Source organism: Orcinus orca, chromosome 4, assembly GCF_937001465.1.
Source record: "Orcinus orca chromosome 4, mOrcOrc1.1, whole genome shotgun sequence".
Classification (NCBI taxonomy): domain Eukaryota; kingdom Metazoa; phylum Chordata; class Mammalia; order Artiodactyla; family Delphinidae; genus Orcinus; species Orcinus orca.
Genome location: NC_064562.1, coordinates 84,303,671 through 84,319,018, shown reverse-complemented (window position 1 = coordinate 84,319,018; position 15,348 = coordinate 84,303,671). Strand labels below are relative to the sequence as shown.

At 39.5% G+C, this 15,348-nt stretch overlaps 1 protein-coding gene across 1 annotated transcript in view; it reads left to right on the top strand.

The window, feature by feature from the left end:
* The window catches only part of ATP10D (ATPase phospholipid transporting 10D (putative)), a 95,816-nt gene that overhangs the window by 42,273 nt on the left and 38,195 nt on the right, over positions 1–15,348 (top strand). The window contains 1 exon segment of the mRNA XM_033425490.2: positions 10,699–10,931. Within this exon segment, the coding sequence (XP_033281381.2) occupies positions 10,699–10,931 (233 nt within the window).

The following is a 15,348-nucleotide window of genomic DNA, read 5'->3' as shown; positions in this document are numbered from 1 at the left end:
TCACTATCTCGTGGACCTTTTTCCAAGTCAGTTCATGACTTAACGTTAAGTACATGGTATTGCATTATATGTGGTCAAACTTAGTTTGCTTTTATAACAGTACTTGCAATTAACATTCCTTATTCATTCAACAGATATTTTGTGAGCTCCTAATATGTGGCATGAGTCCCTGATCTCGTGTAGCTTAGCGTTTAAGGCAAGAGACAGACAAGATTAAAAATTATGATATACAAAATAAAATTCATCATGCAATATGTATTTCTCTACATACATATTTGTGCAATTATTTTTATAAGATACATGTCTAGCAACTGGATCCAGAGGTTTGCACATATAAAATTTTTATAGATCCTACAAAATTTATCTATAAAATACTGTGCTAATTTATGTTCTCACAACCCAGAAAAATAACACCTATTTTTCACACCCAGCCATAATGGGATGAACTTATTCTTTTTAATTTGTGAGTTTTATAGTCATAGTTAGCACTTCATTGTCTTAATTTTTCTTTGATTAGTAATGAGATGTTTAACTGTTTAACTTTTTATATGTTTCTGGCCATTTGAATATCCTTGGTAGAGTGATCATGTCTTCCTATTTAACAAATGAGTTTTTCTTAGTAATCTGTAGGAGGGTTTTATCTATTAAGGCAGGGCTGATGTTCAGTTTGTATGCCCCAGTCTAGGTTGTCTGTGGCCCATGTCTATTTTCGTTTGTGCACTTGTATTGAACCAGTTAAATAATTTGAGTATCAACCTTGATATTATCCTTCTGTAGGTGGCAAATATTAATACTTTCTTGGTTCATCATTTATCACTGTATTAGTTTTCTATTGCCACATAACAAATTACTACAAATTTGATAACAAATTACTACAAATTTGATGGCTTCAAATAACACAAACATACTGTCTCACAGCTTCTGTGGGTCAGGAGTCTGGGTGCACATAGCTACGTCCTCTCTGAGTCTCTCACCTGGCTGAAATACAGGTTTTGGCTAGAGCTATGATCTTATCTGCGACCCAGGGTCCTCGTTTTGGTTTCCTGGTTTTAGAGTTGTCAGTGTCTTGAGGTTGTAGGACTAAGGCCCCTGCTTCCTTGCTGGCTGTCAGCTTAGAGCCATTCTTAGCTCATAGAGGTGGCCTACCATCCCTTTGCCATGTGGCCTCTCCACAGCATGGCAGTTCACTTCTTCAAGGCTACCAGCCGAACCTCTAGCTTTGAGTCTCTGACTTCAGGTAAGTTGTGGCACCTCTTTTTCCCTGATGAGGTCAAGCTACCTAGGATAGGCTTCTTTTATATTAACTCAGATTCAACTGGCTAGACACTTGATTATATCTGCCAAATCCTCTGACCTTTGTCGGGTAACATAATTTAATCATCGAAGTGAGATGCTGTCCTACAGGGTGTGTACACAGGGGTGGGGCAGGAATCTTGGGGGCCATCTTAGAATTCTGTCTACCACAGCCTCTTAACTTTGCTTAGGGTGTCACTTCTTGTGAGAAGTTTTATATTTTTATGAAATCAGTCTTATCAATTATTATGTCTATTATTAAGACTATAGATATTATGATTTCTGCCAGTAGTGTTCAACTTAGACATCCACCTGCCCAAAATTTTAAAAATATACTATATTTCCTCTTAGGTAAATATATTTTAAGCTAGCTTTTGTTGTTACTTGTGTGTATGAAGGATAAAACATTGAGTATCATATAATCACTATACAATGTGAAAAATAGCTAATCATACTGGATATGATATTCTGCATTGTTCCATATTTTTTATTGCATTTTTATTACAAAAGCAATATTTTAGAAAATTTCAGATAAGCCAAGAAAGGAAAATTTTAAAGCCATCAGTAACTCCCACCAGAGCAGAAGCAAGAAGAACTACAGTCCTGTAGCCTGCGGAAAGAAAACCACATTCACAGAAAGATGGACAAAATGAAAAGGCAGAGGACTACGTCCCAGATGAAGGAACAAGATAAAACCCCAGGAAAACAACTAAATGAAGTGGAGATAGGCAACCTTCCAGAAAAAGAATTCAGAATAATGATAGTGAAGATGATCCAGGACCTTGGAAAAAGAACGGAGGCAAAGATCGAGAAGATGCAAGAAATGTTTAACAAAGACCTAGAAGAATTAAAGAACAAACAAGAGATGAACAACACAATGACTGAAATGAAAAATACACTAGAAGGAATCAGTAGCAGAATAACTGAGGCAGAAGAATGGATGAGTGACCTGGAGGACAGAATGGTGGAAATCTCTGCCATGGAACAGAAGAAAAAAGAATGAAAATAAATGAAGACAGCCTAAGAGACCTCTGGGACAACATTAAATGCACCAACATTCGCATTATAGGGGTCCCAGAAGGAGAAGAGAGAGAGAAAGGACCAGAGAAAATATTTGAAGAGAATATAGTCAAAAACTTCCCTAACATGGGAAAGGAAATAGCCACCCAAGTCCAGGAAGCGCAGAGAGTCCCAGGCAGGATAAACCAAAGGAGAAACACGCCAAGACACATAGTAATCAAATTGACAAAAATTAAAGGCAAAAATTATTAAAAAGCAGCAAGGGAAAAATGACAACATACAAGGGAACTCCCATAAGGTTAACGACTGATTGCTCAGCAGAAACCCTGCAAGCCAGGAGGAAGTGGAACGATATATTTAAAGTGATGAAAGGGAAGAACCTACAACAATACTACCCTTGCTGGGTAGATCCAGCAAGGATCTCACTCAGATTTGACAGAGAAATCAAAAGCTTTACAAACAAGCAAAGCTAAGAGAATTCAACACCAAAAAAACAGCTCTAAAACAAATGCTAAAAGAACTTCTCTAAGTGGGAAACACAAGAGAAGGAAAGGACATACAAAAGCAAACGCAAAACAATTAAGAAAATGGTAATAGGAACATACATATCAATAATTACCTTAAATGTGGATGGATTAAATGATCCAACCAAAAGACACAGGCTGGCTGAATGGATACAAAAACAAGACCCGTATATATGCTGTCTACAAGAGACCCACTTCAGACCTAGGGACACACACAGACTGAAAGTGAGGGGATGGAAAAAGATATTCCATTCAAATGGAAATCAAAAGAAAGCTGGAGTAGCAATACCCCAACATTGGGGTCATGTACCCCAATGTTCATTGCAGCACTATTTACAATAGCCAGGACATGGAAGCAACCTAAATGTCCATTGACAGACGAATGGATAAAGAAGATGTGGTAGATATATGCAACGGAATATTACTCAGCCATAAAAAGGAACGAAATTGGGTCATTTGTAGAGACGTGGATGGACCTAGAGACTGTCATACAGAGTGAAGTAAGTCAGAAAGAGAAAAACAAATATCGTATATTAACACATATATGTGAAATCTAGAAAAATGGTACAGATGAACCAGTTTGCAAGGCAGAAATAGAGACACAGATGAAGAGAACAAATGTGTGGACACCAAGGAGGGAAAGCGGGGGGTAGGGGTGGCGGTGTGATGAATTGGAAGATTGGGATTGACATGTATACACTAATATGTATAAAATAGATAACTAATAAGAACCTGTATAACAGAGAGAACTCCACTTGGCTGTACAGTAGAAACTAACACAACATTGTGAAGCAACTATACCCCAATTTAAAAAAAAAAAAAACTCCCACCAAACTGATTGGACCTCTATTAACATTTTAGCACATTTCTTTTGAGTCTTTTTCCTGTAAACATTAATATATGTTTTTTAAACAAAATAGCATTACAGTGTGCTTTGACTTGTATAACCATTTTTCTTAAGACTTCATCATGATCGCCTTTCCATTCTCTCCTTATTTTTCTAATGGTTATGCCATATTGCACTGTAATGACTGCCAAAATTTATGTAACTAACCAACCATTAGTTTAGGTTGTCAACAGTCATCTGCTGTGGCAAACAATGCTGCAGTGAACATCACTGTAGGTAAACCCCTCTGTCCATTTGTGAGATTATTATTTTCCAAGATTATCTGATTATAGATCCCTGTTTTTGAGAAGTATTTTACAGAAGTAATGTTTCACAAAATATATGGTGGGAAGCACTGCATTATTTTTTATATTTGTTGGGTTTTAAATTTTGTAATTGTAGCATCTAAGAGTGCTAATACCAGCCCTCTCCCACCCCTGTCCCTGAATATACACGCTCCTGCCCAGTGAGTACTTCTCTGTGGCCCCTCGTGCAGGGAAGATACTGAGTGACTGAGAATTAAATGCCATCCGGGCTGAACTGTAATTGATGAGATACCTGTGAGCCATGGAGTGTTACATACACCACCTCTATGAGGTGCTGACTTTGCCTCTGAACACTTCTCTACCACAGATACATCCAGAGCTCCTGGTCTCTTGTCAGTAATGGTTTTAAAACAAGTATATGTACACAAACACACAAGCACGTGCTCTCTCTCTGTCTCTTTCTTTCTCTCTTTCTCTAAATGCTGGAGTTAGTAATGATAGGGACTAGTTTTCCCCAGAATTTAACCCTGAGACATTATTTCACTGAAATGAAACTTAGTTAAGCTTTCAGGATTTTTTGGCAAAAGAATTGACTGGGAGATATTTCCATTTAAAACGTTGCTGCTGGGAAATAACCCCTTACCCTTATGCAGTTGAACTAAACACATCTGATGACACCATTGTTTTAAAACCTTGTAACTTATAAATTTGGTCCATGGACTAAGCATCATCAACACCCAGGTGTGTATTAGAAATGCAGAGTCTCAAGCCCCTATTTAAAGCTTCAATTAAAATCTTCATTTAACAATATCCCCACGTGATTTATATGTGTGTTAAACATTTTTTAAACTCCTTTAAAAGATTACTGAAAGTTTTTTTAATAATAAACTTTTTAGTTTAGAATGGTTTTAGGTTTACAGAAAGTTATAAAGATATTATTGAAAGTTCCAGTATGCTCCCTTGTCCAGTTTCCCTTGTCTTAACATCTTACATTAGTCTTAAGATATGTTTGTCATAAGTAATGAACCCATATTGATACTTCATTATTAACTGAAATCCATATTTTATTGGGAATTTCTTAGTTTTTACCAAAGGTCTTTTTCTGTCCCAGGATCCCATCCAGGAAATCACATAACACTTAATCATCATTTCGATGCCTCTAGATTTGACAGTTTCTTAGCCATTCCTTTTTTTGGATGACCTTAAGAGTTCTGAGGGGCATTATTTAGGGATTTTGTAGAATGTCCCTCAATTTGGGTGTGTCTACACAGTGCTTTTATGATGCAGTTTGTGAATCTGATGTACATGGTGGCATCATTTCGTAGTTTCCAAGAACAAGGATTTGGGGATCAAGCCTTCTGAGACTGATTCCCATCTCCACTGCCTGCAAGCTGTGTGACCCTGGGCAATTTATATAATTTCTCTGGGCCACAATAAAAAGGATCAGTAATAGATCTACTTCATGGGGTGGTTAAGAGATAAGAGAAGATAAATCATGAAAGCACTTAGAGCATGGCACAGAATAAATTCTTTGTAAGTATTAGTTGCTAGTATTGTCATAATTATTGTTGTCAAAATAAGAAATAGGCTTGTGTGTTGAGGAACTCATGGTCCCATGTGGGAGACAGGCACGGAAACATAATATCTTTTTAAGTGCTGTACGATTAAGGTCAGTGTTCTCTTTCCATATTGTTTTGATTTTCAGGCAGTCAGTTTTGGAGGTGGATTTGCACTGATCAAGGTTTGGGGCTTGGAGATACTGGACAAATTCCTGGAATGCTGGAAATGTGAGGAATTAGTTTAGGATGAAAGGTTTTATGTCAAGGATATGTCGATGATACAGTTGAAAGAAACTCAGCTGAGTGTGCTGTTTACAAGCAGGTGAAAGTTGGAATGCTGGAAATGTTTGGGGGATTAGTTCATAGCAAAATGTTTGAGGATATGTGGATGATATAGTTGAAAGAAGTTAATCTGAGTGTCCTGTGCTGTTCACCCTTGTGTTTGGCCCTTTGGAGAGCACATTGAAACGTGTGGTAAATGTTTTGTTCCATAGTCTCATGCTCACTTCTTCCAGATATCAAATAAATGTAAATTATAGGCTGTGAGCAGGTTACTGGATATTTGAAGAGGGGAATTGGAAGAGAAGAGAAAGATTAAATAAGAGAGAAATAAAGTAGTCAACATAGTACCTAATGTAGTACCTACCTTGAGACAAAGGAAAGATTACAGACTTTGTATATTTTCTCTTACGAGCTGGAAAGCAAGAATTCTTTTGCCACTTTGAGGCATTCATGGAACTAACTAGAATCTACTTTATGAGACATAATAAAAGTCTTGATCATTTGCATAGATTTTGTTTATCAGTATAATAATAAACCTCATACCCAATTTAAAAAAAATTTTTCAGAATCTAAAAGTATGGGTCTTAGTAGCTGTGTTTTCTGAATCACATTGTAAGTTTACTGATTTATTTCTCATAGCTTTCCACAAAATTATTAAAGATTGAGTCACTCCAGGTCTTTTTAAATTTCTCTCTTGCAGTTCTACTTATTGAGCAAGTTTGTCCTACAATAACAGCTCAGCCATCTGACCTTATACTAATTACACAGTTGCACGATGACTGGTTCCCTAATGATGGCTATGGGAAATTCCTAACGTATAGCCTTCATGTTTATATATGTTGTGTAGCATTCTAATTAATTATTCTTAAAATGCTATCACATCATCAGTAAATTTCTTTAGCTGCTCAAGGATTGATCAGCATAGCACTATTGACATTGTGGGCTGGATGACTCTTTCTTATGGGGAGCTGTTTAAGATGTTTAGAAGCATCCTTGGCCTTTGCCCACATGGCCAGTAGCACTTCTCCCCCAGATGTAACAACCGAATTGTGTACAAGCATTGCCAAATGTTCACTGGGGGGACAAATTCACCCCTTGCTGAGAATCACTGAGCTAACCTCTTGTATACAAGTAACTGCTAAGGACATATAACACAATGGATACTTGTACTGACCCTGGAGTCACGAAAACCCAAATTCAAATTCTAACTCTACCCACCCAAACTGTTTACTGTTTTACTTTTCTCAGCTGCCAAGTGGAACAGTGATAGTTTCTAGTATGTACAATAGCATTATTTTAAAGATAAAAACAAAATATATATGGATACCGTTATATATATAGTTGTTTATATAAAGAACCTAGCACAGCCCACACAATCAAAGACAGTGGTCCTGGCCAGGTGGCCAAGGATTATCAAAGTAAGCTAGAGGAAGTGTGAAAAAGGAAGGGAAAAAAAAATAATAATAAAAAGTTAAAAAAAAAAAAATAAAGGACCTAACAAGGTTCTTGATGAAAAGGAGATATTCAATAAATGTTAACTCCCTACCCTGCAACTTCCCCTTGATGCTAAGGATATTATTCATATGTCTATTCATACATTTACGCATTATTCATTACTCATTCATTTACTCATTACTCATTATTTAAACTACAAAACATGTACTCATTGAAATGGAGCAGGGGATATTGACCATGTGAAATAATAAGGAATAATACATATTAACTTTTGGGGCTGCATTTAGAAACAATATAGCATGAAGACTCATAGTGCTGGCTGTAGATTTTAGTATAACTGGTTATAAGACTGATCTGTTTCACTTTTGTGAGATGGGGAAAATTACTTAGTGTTGATTTCTTTATTTCTGAAATGAAGGTATTAATAATATCTACCTCCGAGGGTTGTTATAGTGATTAAATGAGACAAATGCCTGACACAGTAGCATTCAGTAGTACATGGAAATTATGGTACCAATGAGTGGTATGGATGAGAGCCAGTGTAGTTACAGAGGTCTTCAGTGAGGAACTGGCATTTGAACCAAGCCTTTAAAGATGTGCAAGATTGATGTAAGTAGAAAGGAAGAGAACGGACATCCTGAGCAAAGGCACAGGTAAGGATGGAGAACTTCAGAATGTCTGGGACACAATAAGTGTATCTGTTTTTGTTTGTTTGTTTGTTTTTTTGCGGTACGCAGGCCTCTCACTGTTGTGGCCTCTCCCGTTGCGGAGCACAGGCTCCGGACACACAGGCTCAGCGGCCATGGCTCACAGGCCCAGCCGCTCCGCGGCATGTGGGATCCTCCCGGACGGGGGCACGAACCTGCGTCCCCTGCATCGGCAGGCGGACTCTCAACCACTGCACCACCAGGGAAGCCCCAAGTGTATCTGTTTTTGAAGCTGAAATGTCATACAGGGAAATAGTCTGTACTTTTTAGGCAGAGAATATAATGAAACTTACAGAACTGCAGAACTGGAAAGGATCTTGAAGTCATTGCGTCCAGATTATTCATTCTTCTAATAAGAAAACAGAGGCCTAGAAAGAGCAAGTGATTTGCTGAAAAGCCACTTAGTCTTTGGAAGAGTTAGTTCTAGAACCCAGAATCACCATGTTGTCTCTTAGCCTTTCCTTGTCCTTAAAAAGTATAGACAAAAACTATTAAATAGGATACACAAATATTCTTTATTTTATAAATTAACTTGCCAAAAGCTATACTTTATTCAGTAGCTAGACTTAGCCTGAATACAGGCAACTAGCAATCCAAACAAGCACATATAACAAGACAGACAAGGCCCCTCCTCTCATAGAACTTCTATCGGAGAAAATCGTCACAAATAAATTAATTTTTAAATAAAAAATATTAAATAGTGAAAAGTGCTATGCAGAAAATTATAATGGGGTGATATAATATAGAATGAGCAGAAGGCTACTTTGGATGGTTGAGCAAGGCTTCTCTAAGGGGAATATCAGAGCCTAGATCTGAATGACATGATCTTTGAATTCAGGGGTAAAAGCCTTCCAGTCAGAGGGAGCAGCTAGTATAGGGGTCCTCAGACTGAAATGAGCTTGGCGATATTCGAAGTAAAGAAAGAAAGGCCAGTGAGGCTGGATTTAGTGCAGAAGAAGGAGCGGCAAGAAAGTTAGGTCAGGGGCTTCCCTGGTGGCGCAGTGATTGAGAGTCCGCCTGCCGATGCAGGGGACACGGGTTCGGGACACGGGTTCGTGCCCCGGTCCTGTGCTCCGCAACGGGAGAGGCCACAGCAGTGAGAGGCCCGCGTACCACACACACACACAAAAAAAAGGTCAGCCTAGGCCGGATCATTTTGAGTTAGGTACACCAGGATAAGAAGGTCAGATTTTATTCTAAGTGAACTGTGGAGCCACTGGAAAGTTTTGTTCAGGGAGTGGTCTGATCTGCTTTATGTTTTAGAAGATCACTCTAGCTACTGTTTTAATGATGGTGGCTTGGATTAAGGTAATGGAGGTGAAGAGAAGTTTAGATATTTGGGATATATTTTGGATGAATAATAGACAGCTATTGGTGATGCTCTGAATGTGGGGGTGGGGGGCGGCGTAGGGAACAAAAAACAAATCAAGGAGAATCTTCAATTTCTGATGTTAATAGTTAGGTAGATATTTAGGTACCATTTACAAAGATGAGAAAGACCAGAGAAAGAGTAATTGAGGCGGGGGTGGTGATTTGGAGGAAGAGAGGAAGCAGTCTACATTTACCACATACCAAATTTAAGATGTCCATTGTTTATTTATTCAACAAGTATTTATTACGTATCTATCACCCCCTTCTCTGGGCTTTAGGAATATCAGATTAACAAAAGACAAAATTCCTTGCCCTTTTGGAGTTTATATTGTAATGGATGATTCAAAAAAATTAAAAATACGGTATATGATGTGTAGATGGTGCTAAGTGCTGGGGTAGGATATGTAACAAACAGTGTGGTTAGATCTGGGAAGGCTTCATTGACAAAGGGATACCTCCAAGTCTCCTTGAAGTTGTAAGGGGGTGAGCCATGCAGATATCTGCTGGAAGAGCCTCATGGACATCCAACTGGAAATGTCAAGTAGAGAGTTGGATGTCTGAGTCTAAATTCTAATTAGAGGTTAGAGTTGAAGGAATAGGTTTGGGGGTCTTGTGCACAGAGATGATATTTCAAAGGTGGGGGGGGACCAGATGACATCACCAAGAAAGAGTATATAGGTAGTGAAGGGAAGGAGCTCCTGCAGCCATCCAGTATCTGAGGACTGAGGAGAAGAGGAGACAGCAGGAGAAACTAAGAAGTAGCCGCACTGAAGCAGGAGGAAAAACAGTACACGTGGTATCAAGAGAAACCGAAAGAGACATTTGAAAGGAGAGGACGTTGGATATTGCTAAGAATTCAAAAAAGATATGAATAGATGCAGTCACTGGGTTTGGTAACTTGGAGCTAGCTCATTGACAACCTTGACAAGAGCAGTGTCCGTGGAGAGATACAGAAAGCCATGAGGCTAGTTGAGAGACAAAGTAAAAGAGGGGAGAGTTGTTAAGAGTGAAGCGCTTGAGAAGGGCATGCAGATCACAGTGAAGGGTTTGGTGTTTGAAACTTCATCTGTAGTAGTATGAGGGAAGGCAGAGAGTTTGGGTACAGATGCAGATAGGTTGGTAGATTTGACAGTGGGGAGAGAAGGGAGTTCCTCTCTGATTGCTTCTACTTTTCTCAATGATGTAAGTCCATTCCCTCAGTATTGGAGGAGTTTGGAGGCCAGGTTTAAAATGGGCGGAGATGGTGTGAAATAGCTGTTTAAGTAAATGCCTGACATTCTCAACCTGCAAGAGTTTCCTCTCAGGGAATGACCCGGTGTGATTTTTATCCCCCAGCCAAGAGGCTAGAGTCCTATCAGGAAGCTGCCTCTGAAGATGAAGATTCTGCTGACACTCCCAGTGGCTCCCTCAGCAATATGGCGAAACCAGGGGCCCCCAGCTGCAGGATGGTTCGCAGTGGACCTTTAGGAAGTATATCCTCAGATCATCTTACTGGGAGCTGTTTTGCTCTAGGAAGTGGAGCCAGTGAAGTCCCTCATTCCAGACAGGCTGCTTTCAGTAGCCCCATTGTAAGTGTGAATGCATGACGTGAATCTTGTCTGTCCACGGTTAATAATGAAAGAACATCCTCGTAATTATAATAGAGCCAAACGCTGTTGTCTTTTCTACCTGAGAGGAGACCGCATAAGTGCAGCTCAGTGTGACTGCCACATACAATATCCTAATTTTGGAGCTAATTCAGTGTTGAGAGATAGTATATCGTTTCAGAAAAAAACATAATATTTCTGGCCAGGGTTGATAGCCTGGAGAAAGTAGCCTTGGTTTAAGGATCATGGCTCACTTTCAGAACCAGCAAAACTACCACAGAGGAATCTATAGACAGGTAAGTGTGTCTAACTGATAGGGAAATTCAAAAGCCTTTTGGTATCCTCCAAGGCCTTTTTATCTCTTTGCAGTCTTTCCCCAGATCCACCAAATCTGTGCTCTCTTCCCCATTCCTAGTCCTGAGAAGGTAATTTTCTAATATTTCTATATCAGAGCTCAACAGGGTGTGTTCTTGAGTCCTGAGGGGAAAACATAGAAAAAGGACCATGTGGAACATGGGAAAGAGGAAAAATACTCGTGTGAAAGAATTAGAAATCAAACGTTTTGCTATACTTAAAATTCTATAAAATTTCAACTGCCTTCCACGTTTCATTAACTCTTGTGTTAACCAAGATGAAGATTCCCCAGCTGTAAGACTGGTAAGCAGTTGGTGACCTCTGAAATAAGTTACATAACAAGAAAGAAACAGCTTTGGGGAAACTTTGTGTTTCTCCATTGAATTTATATAGAATTTCATAGTAGAGATATGATCTGAATAGACCCCAGGGATCTCATTCATCCTGGAAAGGCCTTGAGGGGAATCTGGCTCTTTTCAAAGTTCCACCAAATGTACAATTTCAGCAACTAGGAAGATCATTCCACTGCAATTCATCCTGTGCATTTCTGTGGCTCTAAGGATATCATACCTGTTATATTCTATCATTGCCATATGTCAAGCTATTCCAAACATGTGGACTTAATTTTTCTCCAACTTCTGAAAAACGTGGGGGGAGAATGCATACCACCTCTTCTCTGTACTGATTTTCAGGCTGTATCAGAAATAGGTATCTATTTTCTTCTATTTTATCAATTTTGCCCATTCCTCTGCTGATCTTTTGTTTTGTTTTGTTTTGTTTTTCCGGTACGCGGGCCTCTCACTGCTGCGGCCTCTCCCGTTGCGGAGCACAGGCTCCAGACGCGCAGGCTCAGTGGCCATGGCTCACGGGCCTAGCTGCTCCATGGCATGTGGGATCTTCCCGGACCGGGGCTTGAACCCGTGTCCCCTGCATCGGCAGGCGGACTCTCAACCACTGCGCCACCAGGGAAGCCCTGGTGATCTTTTATTTCCTACCCACCTGAAGTTAACCACATAGTGACGCATGTTTGGTTGGAAGTCAAGGGTATTAGCAACCAGGTTGGACTGTGCCATGGTCTCCCTCGTGGTTTCCTGATCCAGCCTCACGCTCTTCCTGGAACAAAGGATTGTTTCCTAGGTTAAAGTCATTATGGTTTTTGTACCATTTCCCATCTAAAACTTATTCTCCCCTCACTGCCTACCTCTGTCCACCAGATCTGATGAAATACTTCCTTCTTTAAATATCATTTCTCCTGAAGATTTCTCAGACTGTCTTTTCTCAGCTTCTAAGTTCTGTTTACACAGTCCCTCCTGCCCTTCAGTCCCTTAGTCCTCATGACATTGGCCTTGTTTCTGCCTCTGACATAGACCTTGCTCCTTGAGAGCAAGGACTTAAATCATCTTGAATCCCCGGCATCTGAGGTCAGTGCCTTGCACGTTCACTCTCAATAAGGTATCGTGAAGGTGGTTATATGAAACTGCTCAACAGGCTCAGTCTTCCCATTCAGTTCATGTTTTCACTTGCCCTGTACTCCAGTGCCATGTGTCATGCTGATTATATAGATGCTCTGGGATTGCTGTTCTGTTCTGTGTTTTCAATACTACACCCTTACATATAGGATAAAGAGGTCTTCCTTGAATTATGAGACCATCTCTCACTCTTACTCTAGACAAGCCGATTCTATCCTTCTTGGAGACTAACGATTATTTTGAGAAAGCTATAGATCCTTTGACCTGAAAATTAGCATCCGTAAAAATTGTGCATATGATTCTAAAAGTCCATCCATGGAGCCCAGGTTGAGAACACCAGCTTGAGAGCACACTGAGAGCTGTGATGTCCAGAAGTGGAAGGTTGGAAGATGGCGCCCTTCATGGGGGAGGCAAGGTGAGAGTCAGAGAGCGAGGATCTGAGGTCAGGGTGCTGGCCAAGGTGCGCCGGCTTTGGGAGTTAGAATGTCATTGAGGACCGTGAGTCCCGGGTTCATGTGACCTATTTTAGAAATAGAAGCCTTAACTTTCTAAGTCAGTGTTTTTATGCTTCTTTAATCCTGTAGAAGTTTTCATTCAGCAAGCATGCTATTCATTCTACCTGGAGTGTTACCCTTTTAGATCTTTATATGGCTGTTTCCTTTTTTTTCACGGAGGTCTCAGCTCAGATGTCACCTCCTCAGTAAATCTTACCTACCACGCAATCCAAAGTACATTCCATCCCTCCCACTCTTGTCTCAATCTAGAAGCAATTTACTTATATGTTTAGAGGTTAGTGCCTCCCCTACCTAGAATGTGAGTTCCACATACCCGGGATCCCATCTCTTCTGTGCACCCCTCTTTCCTTGAGGAGTGCCTGACACCATAGATCAACAATAAATGTTTATAAAAGGAGTGAATTAATGAATGGACTAATGGAAGACAATGGCATAATACTAGACCAGGGATATAAATGAATAAAACATGCCCCCAGCCTTCATCTTTGTTCTAGGTAGAGGAAGCAGACATATGAGTAAATAAAGATAACCCTGTATTAAAGATGCAGTAATGGTAGTTAATTCAGAGTATAGTGAGGGCACAAAGAAGGGAATGATCAACTCTACAGGGGCGAGAAGAGATCAAGAAAGGCTGCAAAACAGAGATGAAACGTAACTTATGATTAGACTAATGAGTAGGGGGTTACACAGTAGAAAATGAAGGAAAAGCACTTGGGGCAGACAGTGTGTAGCATGTGCAAAGGCTCAGAACCACAGAACTGGGGAGAACATCGTGTGGAGGAGGAGCTGTCCATGTGCAGTTATTGGCCTTTGTCTTTTTTCTTCAGGTCTGTGGTATTTAGGAATCTGAAGGAGAAGGCATTTGTGTCTATATTTAAAGTGAGGATGGCAGTGGGAAATGAAATAAAACCCTCAGGTACAGGTGGAGCTAGGGGAGGAATAGGGCACAGTATTAGAGCTTGGTCAACTTGATCTCCCACACGGAGTATCTTTGTCCATTATTAAACCGTGGACATTTTAGATTTCGCATAGACAACTAAAATGCGTCCTAATCACTCAATTTTAGAACAAACTTAACATTGAGTATAGAGTAAGGCTACCCATAAAGCTTTGGCAGACACTATGAGATGACAGAGAAGTCTTGGCCAACATTTGCTTGTTTAATTTGGATTTATATAGGGTGAAAAAAGAAAGAAAGAAAGAAAGGAGAAGGGGGGAAGGGAGGGAGAGAGGAAGAAAGAAAGGTGAATGTGAAATCTGCAAGCTGGTAGGAAAGCATAGTGTGAATCATGGGGGTAAATCTAAAATTTCAAGTAGCCAGATGTTATCTAAAATGAGGACAAGATGTTGGACTCCCACCATGAAATAGATAAGGCTTAGTTCAATTATGGGAAGCTGTTCACATTGTGTTCTGTATTCCCTAATTAGGAGTACACGTTTTCTCTGCATTAAAAAAATGTCTATTTGAGGTCAAGTGGGAGGGGCTTATGTGTTTGCTTTCTAAGGAGTAACATCTTTTCAATCTGTTTCTCCACCCCCTTCTTTATGGAATATAAAACCAGCAAGTGTCTGATAGTAACGTACAGCAATAACATTTTATGGCTTATCCATGTACCAGTTACTGAGTTGCGGATCCAAAAATCTACAAGAAATGTTCAGTCATAAAAAAGAATGAAATAATGCCATTTGCAGCAATGTGGATGGATGTAGAGATTATCATACTAAGTGAAGTAAGTCAGAGAAAGACAAATATCACATGATATCACTTATATGTGGAATCTAAAAAAATGATACAAATGAATTTATTTATGAAACAAAAAGAGACTCACAGACAGAAAACAAACTTATGGTTATGGAAGAAGAAAGGGGAGAAGGTTAAATTAGGAGTATGGGATTAACAGGTACAAACTACTATACATAAAATAAATAAGCAACAAGGATTTACTGTATAGCACAGGGAACGATATTCAATATCTTATAACCTATAATGGAAAAGAATTTGAAAAAGAATAGATATAGATACAACTGAATCACTTTGCTATACATCTGAAACATTGTAAA